The sequence below is a fragment of the Panthera pardus genome, unplaced genomic scaffold (genome assembly GCF_024362965.1).
Source record: "Panthera pardus isolate Hobbes unplaced genomic scaffold, ASM2436296v1 HiC_scaffold_20, whole genome shotgun sequence".
Lineage (NCBI taxonomy): Eukaryota > Metazoa > Chordata > Mammalia > Carnivora > Felidae > Panthera > Panthera pardus.
Genome location: NW_026526766.1, coordinates 59153438 through 59171327, shown reverse-complemented (window position 1 = coordinate 59171327; position 17890 = coordinate 59153438). Strand labels below are relative to the sequence as shown.

At 50.7% G+C, this 17890-nt stretch overlaps 1 protein-coding gene across 2 annotated transcripts in view; it reads left to right on the top strand.

The window, feature by feature from the left end:
- SHB (SH2 domain containing adaptor protein B) overlaps positions 1 to 17890 on the top strand; it is a 134215-nt gene that overhangs the window by 42359 nt on the left and 73966 nt on the right. For both annotated transcript variants that reach the window (XM_019454437.2, XM_019454435.2), the window contains exon 2: positions 7510 to 7630. In XM_019454437.2, coding sequence (XP_019309982.1) covers positions 7510 to 7630 — 121 coding nt within the window. The remainder of the gene's footprint in view (positions 1 to 7509; positions 7631 to 17890) is intronic.

Here is a 17890-nt window from a genome sequence, read left to right as displayed (position 1 = left end):
TAGAGCCCCCAAGGTGTGCACAAAGCAATGGGTGGCGCCTGCCAGAGGAAGATTGCCCACATGACTGAATTATGAAGTCATGAACTCCCGGCCACTGGAAGCACTTGACCTCCAAGCATGAAAAGAGGGGCTTAGAACTTTGGGCAGAATTCTGAATTCTGCATGGCTGAATCAGACCTCAGAGGAAAGAAAGGGAACCAGTCCTAGGTCAGTGTGAAAAAGTGCTCCCCTCCATCTGATTTCCAGGAGTTGCCGCTGAATGCGAGAATGTAGCTAATTAATCTTCCCCAGATTAATTTCCTTGCCATGTCAGAAATGATTTATTGGTTCACCTGTAAGGAGAGTTGTCTATGATGGTTAAAGCCAGGGACCGGGAGAAATGAGCAAGGGGGTGCTTGCTTGCATCTCCACTTGGGGCATCTCCGCAGCCCCCTGTGTGTCCCAGCCTGGTTCTCTGGACCGCTCAGAGCCCTGGACGCAGTCTAGAGACCAGGAGCACGCTGCTGCCTCCCAGCACACAGGTGGGGTGGCCCCGGGGGTCCCACGAGGTTCTCTTCTTCTTAGCCAAGTGCCCCCGAGTAGGAGGTTCATCTTACCCAAAGCATAAAAGGAAAAAAAGGATTGTTCACAAACATTTTTCTTTTTGTGGTTGAGAACTCTGACAGCTATTGTCATGCCTAATTGCAGCTAGTTTTCTCTGTCACCACTGGAGCCTTGATGGGTTCTTCTTAGGTCTCTGTTTTGTCTTCTTCACTAAATCTCCACCGCTTGTGAGCAGAGACTCTGCCCAGCACTTAGCTCCATCCTGGGCCCCCAGAAGTTGCCACCATCGCCTTTTCTTTGTAAACTGCTGACGCGTCCCCAAATCATCTGTGTTTTCTCCTCATAACATTCATGTGAAGCTGAGAAGCCAAGCCATCTTCTTGTTCAGTTCCACAGGTGAATTGATGAAACTCAGAGATAAAGCACGCTGTCCAGAGTTACTCTGCAGGGCCGTCCCTGCTTGGTGATGTCCTTCCTTTCTGTGGTGCCATTTTCTGTGTATTTTCACGGCCCCAGGCAGCTGCTGCTGGTCAGCTTTGAGCTTTGGAAATATCGCCTACCTTGGTCACAGTGGGGGTTCTGCAAACAGCCACCCATCTAGGCGGTTCTGGAAGCTGAACTTCTGCTGCAGGGTGGCTGAATCTGTGCTAAGAAAACAGAGCACAGACAGGTGATAGCCGGTGAGCTGAGCTCTACCCAAAGCAGAAACCCACCTTGGCACCTCTGTTTGGACACTGAAATGGTAGGAACTCTGGTTTCCAGGCAGCATGCCCCTTTATGGCCGTTAGATGTCCTTTCTGACTCCCCGAGCTTGCTTCTATATAGTTTCTGGGTATGTGCAGAACATTTGTCCACTGTCTTTTTCTTAGACAGCCTGCTGGTCATTTGAAGCTGTCTCCAGACCCCAACATTTCAGTTTCTTTAATGTCATCTCTTAGTTGGCATGGCAACAGAGCCTCCATCATGGGGACATCATGCCTGCCAGGGTTTGTGTCATGGTGGATCTCAAAGGAGGACCAGGACTCCAGTCTGCCCAGTCCCCTACTGGGGGACAGAGGCAGGGAGCCTTCTGGCTGCTGCTGCCGCCACCTCATGCCCTGCATGCTGTTCGGTCACCTTCAAGGATCCCTCCTGACCTCCACAGTGAGAGAAGGAGCCAGGTTGCCTTGGGTGCTGTGTGGCTGTAAGCCAAGATAAGTGGACTCATGCTGTCCTTTCCTGTGCCCCCCACTCCCCACCTCCAAATGAATGGGAGGCCAGTCACACATCACACTGTATTTTCAGCAGGTGAATGATGTGTGTTGAATTATGATAGAGTCTGCACCCACTGCCTATATAAGGCACAGAGAGTATGTCCCATCTTAGCTGTTCTTTAAAGTGGCTCAATGCACAGGGACTTGGTCTTAACACAGTACTCTTGACCTTTCTGACGTGAGCCCTGCAGCTTTGCAGTCATATATAAACTGGAGGGAGCCACATCTTCAGCTATCACATTTCCAAAGGGGTCTGTGACCCACGAACTGTTAAGAAAACTTGTATAGTTTTAATGGCAAACTGGTGAGGAAACGGTCCGACTGGGACCATGTAGAACATTCCCAGGTGTGTTCAGATGCAGTTTGCTCTGGGGTAGAAGTCATGGGCCTGGAAAAAACCCAGGACCTCATGGGGTGCTGCCCCCTCACTTCCCAGGGAAAGAAAAGCAGCACAGAATGAGGGAGAATTCTCTTGCCTCATCCAACAAGTGGTTGAGCTGGGGCAGCCCAATGCCACCAGTTCCCATAGGCAGCAGAGCTCGTGGAAGTGACCACATGGCTCAGAGGAGGTGCCCGTGGAGCAGAAGGGACAGCGTGGGTCACCCATTCCCAGAAGGTGGTGCTTTTCTGCCTCTCTTATCACGCCTTTTTTTTTTTTTTTTTTTTTTTTTTTTTTAAAGCAGGGATGCCTCACGCTTTTCAGCAGTGGCTACTGTCCACAGTCCTGTCAGCTTTCCTGGGGCTGTGTGATCTCCCTGCAGAGTTTGCTGAGAGCCATGTTGACATGGCCTAAAAGGGTCTATGCTCCAGGACAGAGAACCTTGCACATCCTCATGGCCCAGTCTCCCCTCATGGGGCGGGGCAGGGCAAGGTCTTGCCTGGTAACCCTCTCCCCCCTGCCCAGGCTGTGTTGCTTCATCTGGGGCCAGCCCTCAGAATTACACAGGGAATGCCATTACCTCTACGTCTTAGATTCTGGAGATGGACCAAGGCATGTTGGGCCATCTCTTACTCTACTTAATCCCCAGGGAAGAAAGCAAGAGAGAGCTGAGTTTAACATTGACTTCTTACTTCAGTTTAATGAACAGGGCTGAAAAATACCTGGGGAAAGTGAAATTCCAGAGTAATATCTGGAGGTTTAGCTTTAGATTGGTGGGGGAGGGGGCTGGCTGTAGCTTAAAGCTTCTCAAACTTTCCTGGTAAGAATCACCTGGGTTACTTATTAAATATACAGATTATTGGGGCTAGGGATCTGTTTTTTTAACAAGCATTCCAGGCCATTCCTATCTCCAGGCAAGTTTGGGAAACAGTTTATCTACTGTACCAAAAATAGCCTATGAAAAGAGTGCTTTTTTAAGAAGTTTAATTTTGCATGTAACACATTAATAAGTTTTCCTTATTTGAAAAATACATTAACATTACAGGCAAATCTCCTTTGATTTCCTCTAACCACTCAATCTCAGGCCTTCGCTGCCCCAGAGGAGATATCTGTTTAAAGTTTATATCTCCCTAGAGATGCCCAACTGGCTCAGTCCATAGAGCATGTGACTCTTGATCTCAGGATTGTGAGTTCACGCTCCATGTTGGGTGTAGAGATTACTTAAAAAATATATAAAATCTCTTTTTAAAAAAAGTTCATTTCTCCCTAGATCTTTTCTTTACATTAATAGAGCTTTCTGTTTCATTTTTCATAAGTAGGTATCATGTTGTATTTTATCATTCTACAACCTGCTTTCTTTCCATTCAAAGCTATGCTGTAGAGAACTATGTTAGTGCATATAGAGCAACTGCTTTTTTTTTTTTTTAAACCTGCTGCATAATATTTCATAGCATGGAACTAGCATGGTTTATTTAGCAATTCCCCTATTGATGGGTATAGCAGGCGCTTACAGTTTCTTATTATTATGTGCTCCCATGAGCATCCTTACCTGGCTTCTTGTGCACATTTGGGAATAAATATCAAGAAATGAAATTGCTGGGTCAATCCATGTGCATTTTTGGATTTTCATGGGCTTTGCCAATAGCTGTCCCTTCAAAGAGGCTTTGCCAATTTACCTTTCCATTGAGAGCATGGGAAGAGGACCTGGCTCTCCCCACAGGTGTGGCTGTCTCAGAAAAGCATGTGGCCAAGTGTGGTCAAGTGGCAACACCCATCTTCCTCTAGTGCTTCCCTTTGGGCGTGAACAGGAAGACTACTTCCTATCACAAAGCAAAATTCCCAAGATAAAAACACCCAGGCCTCAGACTACTGGAAGGGAGGGACCAGTTTCACATAGCAGTGTGTGCAAACCAGAAAAGAGGGATGTGGAGCCGACTGCAGTCTGCAGCGAGCTCACAGAGCCTATTCATAAAGGCAGCAAGCATGGTGGAATTCTGAAACCCTCTGGGTTGCAGTGGGCTATTACAAAATGAGAATTTAAAGCAGGTCTCTCAAGGACCCCCATGAACCCACTGCTTTATAAGCCTGTGAAAGTCCTCTGGAGCACTGGGCTGACCTGAGGTCTCTAGTTTTGTTTGAAAGCAAGAAAAGCCTTGCCTAGGGTTTAGCCATAACCCTCTTCCTTTTTCGGAGATGGACCAGTGCACCCATCCCAGGAGGCCAAGAAGGCAATTGTGACCCGCTGGTTGGACAGGCTCCAACAGCCCACCTTTCTGCTGCTGCTCAGCTGCATAGTTGAGTTGTGAGACCAGTAGGCTGGCCCCCTCTAAGCTCTGTGCCTGTGGGACCATGAGCAGGCCCAGGTCCGATGCCCAATGCCAGTCAGGTCTTCACCAATCCAAGATCGAAATCAAGGAAAACTTCTCACAAGCACAGGTAGCCTGACCTGCAGAGAAGTCCCGACTGGCTCCCTTTGGGTTGAATTGTTCTATTAGATTCAAGGACATTTTAAAGCAAAGCAGTGTCAGCCCCAGTAGGAATCCAAACGCACATCTGGGGAAACTGCTTTCCTTTCTTTTAACTCAGAAAATCAGCAACCTTCACTCAAGCCCCCTGCCAGCCCTCCTGACTTGCAGTGCGAGCTGGGCAATTGGGACAGCAGTTACACTGCTCAGTGCTTGTGGCCCAGGGCCTGTGGCAAGTTGCTCGGGCACTCTGGTTAACTGCCTGCTCAACTCTCCCAGCACCTGGTTAAACTTTTACTCCAAAAACCAGGACATGATTTTGCAAAAGGTCAGACAGCTCAGTTAAGTGTTTGCCAAGTTTCAGGTTGCTCAAACCTCAGATTCCCTCCCCTCCACCAACCTCACTTTGAAGTTGGAAAGCAAATTGATTAAATATACATTTTAGGAACCTTCCGATTTGCTTCCTAAACTAACAATTCTAAACTTTTTTTTTTTTTCTAATGGAAGGATTTTCAACTGTCAGCAGGTATAACTGGAACCATATGTCAGCAGAGACCAGGGGCTTTTCCTGGTTTTAGGATTTGTAAATTCTTATTGAAACGGAAGTAAGCAGGGCAGGCAGCTGGGGGCCCCTTGACAACCTGAGCTCAGATCTCGTTTTAATTAGAAAATACAGATAGTGTCTGCTGAACTGAAGGCCTCCCAGAGCTCCTGTCCCAGGGCGAACAAAGATTTGGTTTATATCCTGCAAGCCTTCCCTGTTTGCAAATTACAGAGCACTTCCGAAAGGAGCTGGAATGTTGATTTCCAGATTACGGAGACTGCAGCCCACTCCCTCCCCTGTCTTCCCCTTCCTCAGCTAATCCCCCCCAAATAATTTGGTTTTCTTGGGGAAATATTTGCTCCCTTCCTGAAATAGATGGAGGATGTTCATGTTGAAAAGAGATGGTAAGGCTGTATGGAATAGATGTCATCCACATCAGGCTCATGGTTTTCTCCATTTGGACTTCTAGTTGCTTGAACTCTGAGACACAAAACCCTACACCAGATCAGCCTCTGAGCTGTTCTATTTGACAGTGGTTCACGTGTATAATTTTCTCCCTAATGTATTCTGCAAATGGTAGAGTAGAAATATCAAGTGAAAGACATTGCCAGACCCAGCGCTCCCCCCATCCCCATTTTCCCCCTGCCTGGTGTCATTTGAGCTCAGTGAGTCTCAAGAAAGCCCACGATTACAATGTCAGCATCTGGAAGTGTCCCCGCTGGGACTCTAAGCCTGTCCCACAGCCACAATGAAGCAGTGGCAGAGCAGTGGCAGTGGGGTCACACATACTCAGATTTCGGGCGCTCCCGCCCTGGGTCATTCCCTGATAAGCTTGCTCTTGTTCAGGGAGCAGTGACTGCTATGTGCCATGCCTCCCATCAGCTCCCCCCTGCCCCCACCAGCCGCATGCCAGTGACAGGGCTGCTGCACGCTGTCCCTCCGCGGGCATCACATTCCTGGCAGCTGAAGGTCACTTGCTCCCTCTGCCAGGGCTGCTGCCACAAGCTGCCATTTACCAGGCAGACAAAGGGGGATTTTCCCTTCCCCTGGGTTTATAGGCCCCTCAAATGCTTTACATTCCAGGAGCTGGGAGAGAGAAGAGGCTCCTGTGGTTTCTAATTAAACCCACAATTTAAATAACAATTCATGTAACCCCAAGGGTTGAGAGAAATGCTAACCTATCCCCTCTCCAGAGAGGCAGCTGGGTGGCCTTGGCTGGGAGGCTGAGTACTTGCCCTTTGCCAGATGTGACCAAAGGGGCAAAGAACTCCACGGAGGTCACAGCAACTTTGTGGTGGGGCTAGGGTGCTGTGACAGGGAGTGGGTTTCCCCACTAGTAAGTGTGCCCCTTTATGAAGCTTAGAAAGTCAGAAATGGGAGGAAAAACTGCCATGTTTACTCTTAGCCCAAGAATTTTTACTCTCCTCCAGGGAAAATGTGGAACTTTGTCTCCAAAGTGTTCACATCCCAGATTCTCACGTGCTCCTAGGACTCCCCTCCCTGCCCCTGCTGCCTACCCCGAGGTGACTCTGTATTTGGTGGAACTTTGCTGTTTTGTGAAATGCTGACAAGTGAGGAGGCCGAGAGAACAGCCCTTAGAGGCAGAGGATATGGCTGAGGGTCTTAGTCAAGCCCCTTCCCTCTCTGGACCTCAGTTTCCCCATCTGTTACCGAAGAGTCTTCCAGTTTATTGCTTCCGAGCCCCTTTCTGACCATGGCAGTCTATGGGCCCCTGAGCTGCTTTTGTATTTTCTTTGGGTCTGCCTGGGGCCACGGTCATGTTTGCAGTGTGTTGATCTCACCAAATTGTTGTCTGATTACCCAAGGCATGCTTGTGTTCCAGATTGGGGGAAGATGGAACGCTGAACATAATTATCTCTAGGCAGGCTCTTCTAGGCCTCAGCCAGCACCAGGAGCATGTCAGCATCTCTAGGCTTTGCTATCTCATTTCCAACTTTCCTCCATTTCCATTCCATTAAATTGAGCAACTCACATTCCCCAAAGACGCCCTCCAGGTCCTTGCCTTTGTGCTTCCCTACCCAGATGCCCTTCTGTTCTCATGGCTGTGCCCGGAACAGCCAGGCTGCCTGCTCAGAGGCCCCTCCCTTGTAAGGAGCACTGCCAGTGTGGGTCTCTTTGTTAGGGGTACGAGAATTGGAGCTCCCTAAGGGCAGGCACCAGCTCTTTCCTGTCTCCACCTCCCCCTCCTTGCTGGTATGAGGCAGGCTCCATTTATGTTTGTTGGAGCAAAGCCTGGTTGTGAACAGAAGTGAAGCAGAAAGCCAGAGGTGGATTCACACACTCCTGCCATCTTGCTCCCTGCAGGTGACCATTGCTGATGACTATTCTGATCCCTTCGATGCCAAGAATGATCTCAAGAACAAAGCAGGAAAGGGAGAGAGTGCTGGCTACATGGAGCCCTACGAGGCCCAGAGGATCATGACAGGTAAGCAGAGCTGCTGACACAGGGACTCAGCAGGGAGGCAGAGGGGCCGCTCCTGGCAGGTGCCCAGCCAGCCTCAGCAGGGGAAGGTTTGCACTTGCACCACGGGGGTTGGAGGATAGTGCTGTGTTGAATCTTCACTACAGTTCACCAGTTCATGTCTCACCTACATCAGGAAGAACCTGGCAGGGCACACGGAAAGTCCAGAAAAAGTACAGGGCACCAAGTAACAGTTACCCAAGGTAAGAACTAAAAAAATACAAAAGGAATTTCTGCTGAAGAAAAATACAGCTTTTGAGATCGAAAACTTAGCCTGGAGCTTCCTAGCAGCCAGGGCAATCAAAGAATCATGCTGGGTCATCTTACTTTCAGTACCTAGTAGAAGAAGGGGTGGGGGGGGGGCGGGTGGTGTTCGATCGTTGGGGACAAAATTATCCCTGGCCCCACACCAGGAAATCTTTGGCATGTAGCTGGAAGCAGCATTAAGTCCTCTGGTCTACATGGCAGGTTTATAGAAAATACAGAGACTTTCCCCACTGTGGCTGTTTTCCTGTTGGCCCCAGATGAAGAAACCTTGTCCAGATAGTCATGTGGGACCCAGAAGAAAGTGGCTGTGTGTGCAGTACCCTGCTTAGGGCATCTTTAAGGAGTGAATGGTTATGAGGTGTCTGCCATCTCAGACCCTTGGCATGAGCAGGCAGTAGGGAGAAACCACACACGTGGGTCCTCCTGGCTCAGGAGGATGGTCCAGAGACAAAAGAATAGTCCTATGGATTGGCCCCCTGTGACCCCACACCGGGCAGGAACATGAACAGGGGTACCACATGAGACTAGAGTGCAGGAGGGTGGCCAGTAGCAGGTTGGGAGCCGCTTTGACTTTTGAGGCCTAGTGAATTGGTGCCCTGTGTGTCTTGGGATTTGGGTTACAGATGCCACTTTCTAAAGTGACCCTCTTATGGTTTGCTCAGTGTTCATGTCTTTGGGTACATTCTCTTGATTCCTCTCAAATTAGAAGAAGAAAGGGAAAGGAAGCAACATTGAGCACTTAGTGTATGCTGCGCCCATGCCGAGTGTAGCTCATAGGGTTGAGGAGACCGCATGCAACAATTGCTGAAAAATACGGGTACAAATCCAGACCCTGCCTCTAAGACTCTGCCTCATGCTCTCCCGTTCCTGGGTACTGATTCTCTGGCCACCAGTGTGGCCTCCAGAACGCTTAGCCACTTTGCAAAAGGCTGAGGCAGGGAGTGATTAGGCCAGACTTCTGTAGGGCCTCCTGCTCTCTCCTGATCTCTCCTGGGAGAGTGGCCTCTGTGGGCAGCAAGAGGCAGAGAGCTGGGGCTGGCGCCTGGTGGAGGGGTAGCCTGCTCTCCTCCAGTGACTTAGGGAAACAGGTCTGCTGGTGGAATCTTGTTCACCTCAGGACTGTAGTGATACCCACTCCCGCTGCTACATGCCATCATCTCCACCAGGTTTGGTGAACTATCAGCTCTGTGGGAGCACCGGGGGCATGTCAGCCCAGGGTTAAAGGAGTGGTGGTTACAGGAATGACTTTGGGACCCTCTGCCACATTCAGATGTCAGGCAGCAAGGGATATTCAAGGCCACTTGAACCCAACAGCCTCATTTTATAGATGGGAAAACTGAGGCTACAGAGGGAGAGATACTTGCCTGAAGATACATAGTAAGTTGGTGGCAGAATGGCAAGTGTGGCCTGTGCTTGGCAGGGCAGTCTGTGGGGTGGAGTCCTGGAGGAAGTGTATGTTTGTGCTTGATGCTGGGGTATCCGGGACACAAGGAAATGGTGGGAGCCATCTGAGGCTGGAACCCCCGCCAGGCTCCAGGCTCTGTACTGGGCCCTTTGACATATATACTTTTAAGCCTCACCATGTCCCTGCAAAAGGAAGTAGTGTCTCACTTTACACATGAGGGAAACAGGACAAATCGCTTCCCTGGGGTCACACAGGTACAAGTGAGGGGCTCAGACCTACATCTGCAGAACATGGGACTGGGGTAGAAGGGCACATCTGGGAATCCAGACATTGTGGACACGGCTGTCTTTGGAATGGAGCTGGTTCCTCCTTGGTGCATCCGTGGACCTCAGTGTCAAGTAGCTGCTTAGCTGGACAGAACTGTTCTGTGGGACTTTGGCTTTTTAATAAGACACACCCACGGCAGCTAGGTCCAAGGCAGGGCGGTTTGATTTAATTAGAGATCTGTTAAGATCTTATGCATTCTGTCTCCAAAGAGTCATCCTTGTGTTTGCTGCTCTGCACTCTCTTCCTAGCTTACAGGCTATGCCCAAATTTACCCACATTTTCGGTTTCTAAGGAAATAGGTGATTAAACAAGACGTTTTCTAGCTGTAACGACCTTACTGCAGCTCCCTTTGACTCAGAATTCTTTGTGTGTAACGTCATCGCTCTGACTGATGGCAGGGAGAGGGGGCTGGGGTGAGCCAGTGCTGTGTAAATGTTCTAGGAAGCAGCTCGTCAGGGAAGAGGGGGGCAGTGGATCACGGGGTGCATGCTATAACATTTACGTGTGCATGCAACTTCTAGGAACAGGGCAAGCGTCTTTGGTAGATAGGAATAACCCTGTTGGGAAGAGCATCCCCTCTCTGCCTGAGATGGCATACCTCTCTGTACTACTGCAGAAGGAACCCAGGTGTAATCAAGCAGATCTGAGATGGCCAATTGCCACCTGAATGACCTTGGGCCTCAGTTTCCCCGTGCAAAGCAGTAGTCTTAGAGCAGGCAGTTGGTCATACTTCTAGCTGTTTGGTTTGCAAACTGGCTGTTTGAGCTTTGGCAACACATTTTGTGCCTCTGTTTTTACCTATTTGTGGAGGTAGCTGCTAGGCTCTTGTACTTGTTTACAGCATTTGATGTGAATTCTTGTTGGATACTCACCATCACTCTTTCTTTCTTTCTTTCTTTCTTTTCTTTCTTTCTTTCTTTCTTTCTTTCTTTCTTTCTTTCTTTCTTTCTTTAATGTTTACTTATTTTTGAGAGAGAGAGAGAGAGCAAGCGTGCACAAGTTGGGGAGGGAGAGAGACAGACAGAAAGACAGAATCTAAAGCAGGCTCCAGGCTCCAAGCTGTCAGCTCAGAGCCCAACACGGGGCTTAAACACACGAACAGTGAGATCATGACCTGAGCCAAAGTCGGACGCTTAATCTACTGAGCCATCCAGGCTCCCCTCACCATCACCCTTTAAAGTGTAGCTGCCCGTTTTACTGATGCAGAAACTGAGGCACAGAGAGGTTAAGTAAGTAGCCAGATAGTGAGTTGTGAGGCTGACTGTTGAGGCCCTATTTCAGCCACTGTGTAGGACGTTTTGTCCAGGGCCTGTGCAGCCCTGGGGTGCTGCAGCTTGATTTTCAGAACCCCCCTCCTACCCCAGATGACTCACACAGCCTGTGATTAGCTGATGGGGTTTTGTTCTTGCCTCCTTGACTCCATGCAGCGGGTGGATGGGGGAGGCTTTGGGGAGGTGTGCTTTTGTGAACAGAGAACTCACCCCAGCCCCACAGGCTGTGGTTGCAAAAGAGGGTGAGGAGAAGTGCACCTGTTTCCTCAGGGGCTCCTCTCACCTCTTCCCTCTGTCTGCCTCAGTTTCCCTCTCCATAGATTCCCCTTTGTATCACCCACAGGAATTAGGTTCTGGTTCAAGATGGAGGTGAAGCTCTCCACAGAACCTCACAACCCAAATGCCCATGAATTGCCTGGGCTTCGCTCTCTGCCCCCATTGCCTCTCTCATCCCAAAAGCAGCTTCAGAGGTAGCTCCTGAAAACCCGAGGGCTCTGTGGAACCCAGTGGGGAAGCTCGTGACCCAGTTCAAGCTTTCCTTTTTATAGGTAGAGAAACGGGCTCAAAAAAAGTCATAATCCTTTTGAGATGTTTTTGAACTTACCAATTAAATATGAAGCTGTCCTGTGAGGCAATGTGTTGCCCATCCCTAGAGGTATCCAGGCAGAGGCAAAACAGCCCACATTGAGAGATGACATAAAGATAGTCAAGTAACAGATGGGTGGTTGGCTCAAGCCACCCCTGAAGTCTGTGTCAACCGTGAGTTCCGAGATGTCATGATTCACTGTGCATTGCATCATCATTAGACACCTAAGACCAGGCCCGTGAAGGGAGTACCGGAGACCAGCTCTGAATAGGAAAGGATCTGGCAGCTTCCTTTGTCAGTGCCAGCCTGGCTTGTGCTAACTATACAGCCCTAATTCCCCTTTTCATCTTACACGACCCTTCTCTCAAGGTCAGATTCTGGCCTTGGCCTTTTCCATGCCATCTGGGCCTCAGTTTCCTTCCTGCACCAATGTCTTTGGTGTCCCCAGGCCAGCCCTCTGTCCAAAGCCCTACCTCATAGCCCATTCTTACCCTCTTCCCTGTGTCTTAACCCCAGGCTTGAGGGCCCCAGTCACATGGAGCCCTGCTGGTTTGGTGAGAAGGGCGCTGGGCTCCCAGTCAGGCTGACTCAGGTGCCTGGTGGGCCAAGATGCTTAGCCTCTTGATGGCCACAGTGTCCTCATTGTAAAATAGGGCACACAACACTGATGTGAGTCTCTGGTGGAAGAACATGCTCTGCACATGTGTATGAGAGTATTGTTATTGGGGAGCAAAGGGCCTATTTGGGCCTTCACTTGGTATTACGTACTATTGAGTTCTCTGGCCATTCCCTGTCAGGGTCCCTGCCCACCTGGAGGTAGGTGGCCAAATCAGCAGGATAGTGGAGCAGGTGGTCCTCAGGCCCTCTGCAGTGCATTTGGTCAGCCGAACCTGGAGCCCTTGCCCTGCCCTGTTGTGTTGGAGACTTGACCATGTAAACTAGGCACATACTGTCACTGCCTTTAGGAATATCTATGAAGAAGGGAGACAGGCATGGACCCAGGTGGTCAGTGGTGGGTGCGTGGAGATGAGTGGGTCAATCTCCAGGAGCTCAGAGGAGGGGTGAAGGCTTCCGGTTTAGGCAATCCAAGTGAGATGGGAGGGGAGAGGTGGTAGGAGGTAGTGATAAGAGCTGGGTCTGGCAGCCCAGGCAGAGGGAAGGGCTTGAGCAAAGGCATGGAGGCAGGCGTGGGATCTTTCTGCTGGGGAGGAGTGGCAGGAAATGAGGCTTTTGATAGGATAATGATAGGAAAAGCACGTGGGGCAGGAGCTTAGTATAAAGACTGATTGGGTCATGAAACTCTAGTTGACCTAAAGGTGCAGAATATTTCTCAACTGGGACCCTTTCTCCCCAGGCTTTCAGCCCAGAAGTTCTCAGAGGTACCCAAGGTAGTGGTGGTGATTGGGATGGAGATTTCCACCTTCCTCGTGTGTTTGACACCATCTCTGCCCCCTAATTCCAGGCAGTGCTGTTCTCCTTCCCTGTTATTCCAGTGGCTAAGAAAGTAAAGGGCCTTTCTGTCTGGGCCCCTGAGTCCAGGCCCTTCCCAGCTCTGCAGTTCCTGTGGACTCTGCTCCCAGAATGTCCACGTATTGTGTCTTCCTCACCTGCTCTGCGCAGCTCTGCTCCCCAAACCATCCCCACGACCCCTCACTTTCACTCTCCTCCCACCCACCTGCCTCGCCCCCTGCAGGCCCTGTGCTTCACACCCCGCCCTTTTCACCCAGCATCCTCTTTCTGCTTGAGGCGCAGGCTGACTTCTAACCTGGGCCTTGTTTTGAAACCTGCCCTTCCACCCTCTTGCCTGGCTTGTCATGGACTGTGCAGAGTTCCCTGGCTGGTCTGTCATTTACCAGAATGACCTACCTACCGGACGGGAAGGAGATAATCAAGTGTAAATAGATTTTGTATTAGTCACCCAGTGGCTTTCCTGTTGTTGAGAAAGAGCCGGGCTCACACACCCAGCCCAGTGGTGCTCACCTGAGGAGCTCTAGGCCTGGGAAGCAGTGAGCTGGGGGAGTAGAATGCTGAGCAGGACTGAGAGCAGAGAGCAGGGTAGCCTGGGTTTCCATGGTGACCACTGGGCCCACTCCAGCAGCCACTTTCCTATTCTCTCACTCCACCTGGCACCTATCCCTTTGGCACTACCCACCCCCTCCAACCCCGACATCCTAATCCCCTCACCCCCCTGCCCCCCTGCCCAAAGCTTGCCCACCTTTTCAGGAAAGTTGCAACAGGACCGGGACAGGCCTCAGAAAGCTGACATTTATTGGCAGCACACCTGCTGTGTGCCAGACATTTGTCCCTGGTGCCCCCCATCACAGGGGGGAGGTTGACAAGGATTGATATCTGTTGTATAAAACAGGCAGAGAAGAACGTCACTGGCAAGAGACGGAGGAAGGGGTAGTACTGTCCCCTGAAGACCAGTATAGACCGCATAGAAAGGGTGGCATTGAGCAAGGCCACACTTAAGGTCTTGACTCAAAATGGCCTTTCCTGTAAGGCCTTCCCTGGCCACTTATCTTAAATTTCAACCCACTCTCAACACTTCCCACCCTGTTTCTCTGTTTTATTGTGTTCCTTAATACTGGTTGCCATTTAGCATACTACATATTTCACTTATCCTTCATCTTGTGTTTATAATCTGTCTACCACTAAGACGTGGCTTAACTAGGGGAGAACTTTGTTCCCTGCTGGAACCTCAGGACTAAAGCAGTACCTGGCACAACGCTGGTGCTCAGTAAATAGTTGTTGAATGGATGAGCATGTTAATTAATTCTAGGGACCCAGGGCTGATGCACAGACATGCTGGGTCCCCCTCAGGATCCCAGAGACCTCCCATCCTCCTCTGAAGATTGCCATATCTGGAAAGTCTGAGTGTAACCAGACTGCTAAATGGGTGGGGGAGTTGGGGAAGAAGCTGGTTTGGCCTTTGGGTGGGAGTCAGGCCGGTGACCCTTGTGCCTTGCTCTGTCTCAGAGACCTGTTCTGTGTCCATGCTGGAGGACTGCATGGGGGTGTCTGGTCATGCCTCTTTTCCCTGCCTCCCTCTCTGGGCTGAGAGCTCCTTGAAAGAAAGGACTGGGTCTCACCCATCTTCATTTCTCTTCTGGGCCCAGTAAATATTCACCAATGCAATGACTGAGTGTAAGAATAAAAGTCTATATGGAGAATAAATGAAAGAAAAGGAAGCAAACAGTAAACAGTTACCTGCTGTAAACAGCCTTTCCCACTTTGCCAAGAACTGCTTGCCTAAAGTCACGGGGCCTTAGGGAACAAAGTGTGATGCATTCAGTCACTGCATGGCTGTTTGTGAGTATCTGCTATGTGCTGCTGTGTACACGTTCTGTGTTCTGGGAGCTGTGCAGTGGACAGAACAAAGTCCCTGTTCTCATGAAGCTTATAGACTTCAGCATCAAGGGGAAAGTGTTATTGAACTGTGATTCCTATAAACTCATTTCTGGGAGTGCTGGGACAGGAAGGTCTGTATCCAAGACACTGCCGCCTCCCCTGATCACAGCAGCTCTAGGTTATCGAGGCCTAGAAGTTAGAATCTTGCTCAAAGTCAAGAGCAGAGTGGAGACTTGTCCCCAAGGCCCTGGCCACCCTCAGGAGGCAGGATGGTCTCCATGATGTCTTTGGGGGATGAGGGGCACAGCCTTGACCCAGTGGCTGGCAGTGGTATTCCTCTCTTTTCCTAACATTGGTGCAGGCCAAGACTCTGGGGGTCGCCATGGAATTTTCTAGAGCAGTGAGTATCATCCTGTGCTGTGGCACCCAGCCTCATAGGTGTGAGGGCCCACAGTGCTAATTGCAGTATCCTGCTGGACACTTGGCAGTGAGGGCCCAGACCCCCAGGAAATCAGCCCCTAAAGCCTTTTCTTTCCTGGCAGCTATGAAAGAAGCATTCTCCTAAAGGTAGAAATAAAGGAACAGGAACTGGAAATAGAGGAGCTCACCTCCCCACCTTTGCCCTTTGCCTTTCAGAATCCCAGAGACACGTTAAAAGATCTGAAGGCACAGAAACTGTTGATAATGCCCATCCAGAAATAGACTAGGGAGACTTGTGTGGATCAGCAGCCTAGCTCCTGGCATCCTTCAGCCACCCTACAGCACCCTGTGCAGGGGGCAGACCTAGGAGGCTGTGGGGAAGCACTGCCTGTTCCTGAGCAGAGGTGTGAAAGTGTTAGGAAGTTGTTCAGGAAGTTATGCCTGCCTGGGTGCATAGGATGGATTAGAGCCGAGAGAAGCCAGAGGCAGGGGGACTGGTTCTGTGGCTGTGTGGCTACAACAGTCATCTAGGCCAAGGGGTGGGGTGAAAGAGCCTGTCAGCCATTGAGGTGCAGTGGATGAGAGAGAGGGAGGAGCTGGGATTCTGGTGAGTGATGAGAGTGTCAGTTACCCCAGAAGGGGAAGGACAGTTCTTGGGCAGAAGTCAGTGGGTTCAGATGTGGACACTTTTGCATTCAGATGTTCAAGAGGGTCCTGGAGTCAGGTCAGAGGGGGGCCCTAAAGTGCTCCCAGTGCCCTGGGGAGAGGAGCTGGTTTGCAAGGGCTGTCCAAGGAGACCACAGGCCACAGTTCCTGCCCCTCCAGAAGTCTGAAGAAGGAGATTCAGTGATTTGCCCCACACCCTATTATTTGACTAATTAATTAGTACTCTCCTCTAACTCGGGCTCAGGCTGGCTTTCTGGAAGCTTATAGGGATGACAGAGGGCTGTATTTAAGGGTGCCTTTTGTAGATTATGCCAGGAATCTCCCTAAGGCTCTAGGAGGGAGCAGTATGATTATTTCCATTTTGCAGGTCAGAAAGCTGAGTCATGGAGGCTGACTGGAACCGTGCCCCATTCTGGACCCCCCTCTCCCTCCAGGGCCTCTGCCTGGATGTATGAGGGAGGGGTGCTGAGCAACAACAGGTTTGCTGGGGGGTTTTCATGCAGCCCTTCCACCTCCGGGGTAACTTGGCAGGTGTCTGAGGTTCAGTTCCCGCCGTCACCTCCTCCCCCTCCTCCCCCTCCTCCCCCTCCTCCCCCCTCCTCCCCCTCCTCTCTCTCCTCCTCTTTCTGCCTTTCAGCTCTCTCTCACCTGGCTTGGTCCAGGTGTTTTAATGTGGTACACTGCCTCAGGTCCTTTCCCCTAACAGGCAGCATGAGCATAAATAAGGAAAAGGCCGCTTCTGTCCCTTCCAGAGCACAGGCTTGTAATTATACCTGGCAACCTAAAAAATGATGCACTGGGAGAAGGTCATCTCCCAGGGCCTGAGCTTCATTGTGGGTCCTCCCTGTTGTAGCTACCACGATCACTCTCTGCATAATCACGCTGATACAGCACTCAGTGCACTACATCGTAATTCATCTGCCAGCCTGGGGGCCCCCTGGAGGGTAACGACCACAGGGCTTAGAACTCTTCCCCCAGACTGTCGGCGCCCAGTGTTTGAGATATTGGCCCGGACCTTTCCAGCAAAGAATGTCCCCAGGTCAGAACTTGCTGGTTCTGGTAGAATGTTGTGCAAATGATCGTAAACTCTTCCCTGAAGATTAAAGGCTATCTGGGACTTGAACTGGGTGTCATTGCCTCCCTAGCCAGCTTACCTCTCAGTCCTTGCCAGCAGGTCCACATGCTCCTCCCTTGGGTCCTGGGCTCACCTGTGCCTCTGTAGGCTCACACCTGTCACCAGGCCTTGAGTCCCTATGAAGGGACTGGCACATACACACATGTCCCTGAGCCCCAACCACTGAGCCCTCCGTGAAGCCACCTTATCTAGCATCCCATTACCAGATTGGGGGTCCTTTCAAGTCAGCGCGATCCTTGTTGCCCTCCTGTGGCCCCCGTGTCACCACCTTCCCCTCCTTGTTCCCCCCCCCCCCCCCCACCCCAGCCGAGTGTCTGATCCCTACTCGTCTTCAGCTGTCACACTTTTCTTCAGACTAGCATCTTGCCTGCGAAAGCTGGGACAACCTCTGACCTGACCCCACATGACCTTTCCAGCCAACAGTCCTGGCACATAGTGGGAGTGGGAGAGAGTTTCTCCTGTTGATTTCTTCCTTGCTTGGCTCCATCTTGGTATCTTTGTTCACATTCTGCCCTTCCCTTCTAAAACCCGCCCGGCCTGCCAGCTTTGGATAACCTTCCCTTGAAGCCCTTCTGCATGCTTCTGCCCTCACAGCCCTGCTTCTTGGCCCCACAGATACAACCAGAACTGGACCAGTTAGCATTCAGTCATGAACCTGGCCTTAAGAGCACCCATCCTCAGCCTCCCCAAGGCCCAGGCAAGGCCGTTGCTGGGATTGTTTCCATTTCACTGATGAGAAAGCAGGATTAGAGGCCTGAGCAACTGTTCTGGTCACAAGGGAGGATTTCTGGTGTCC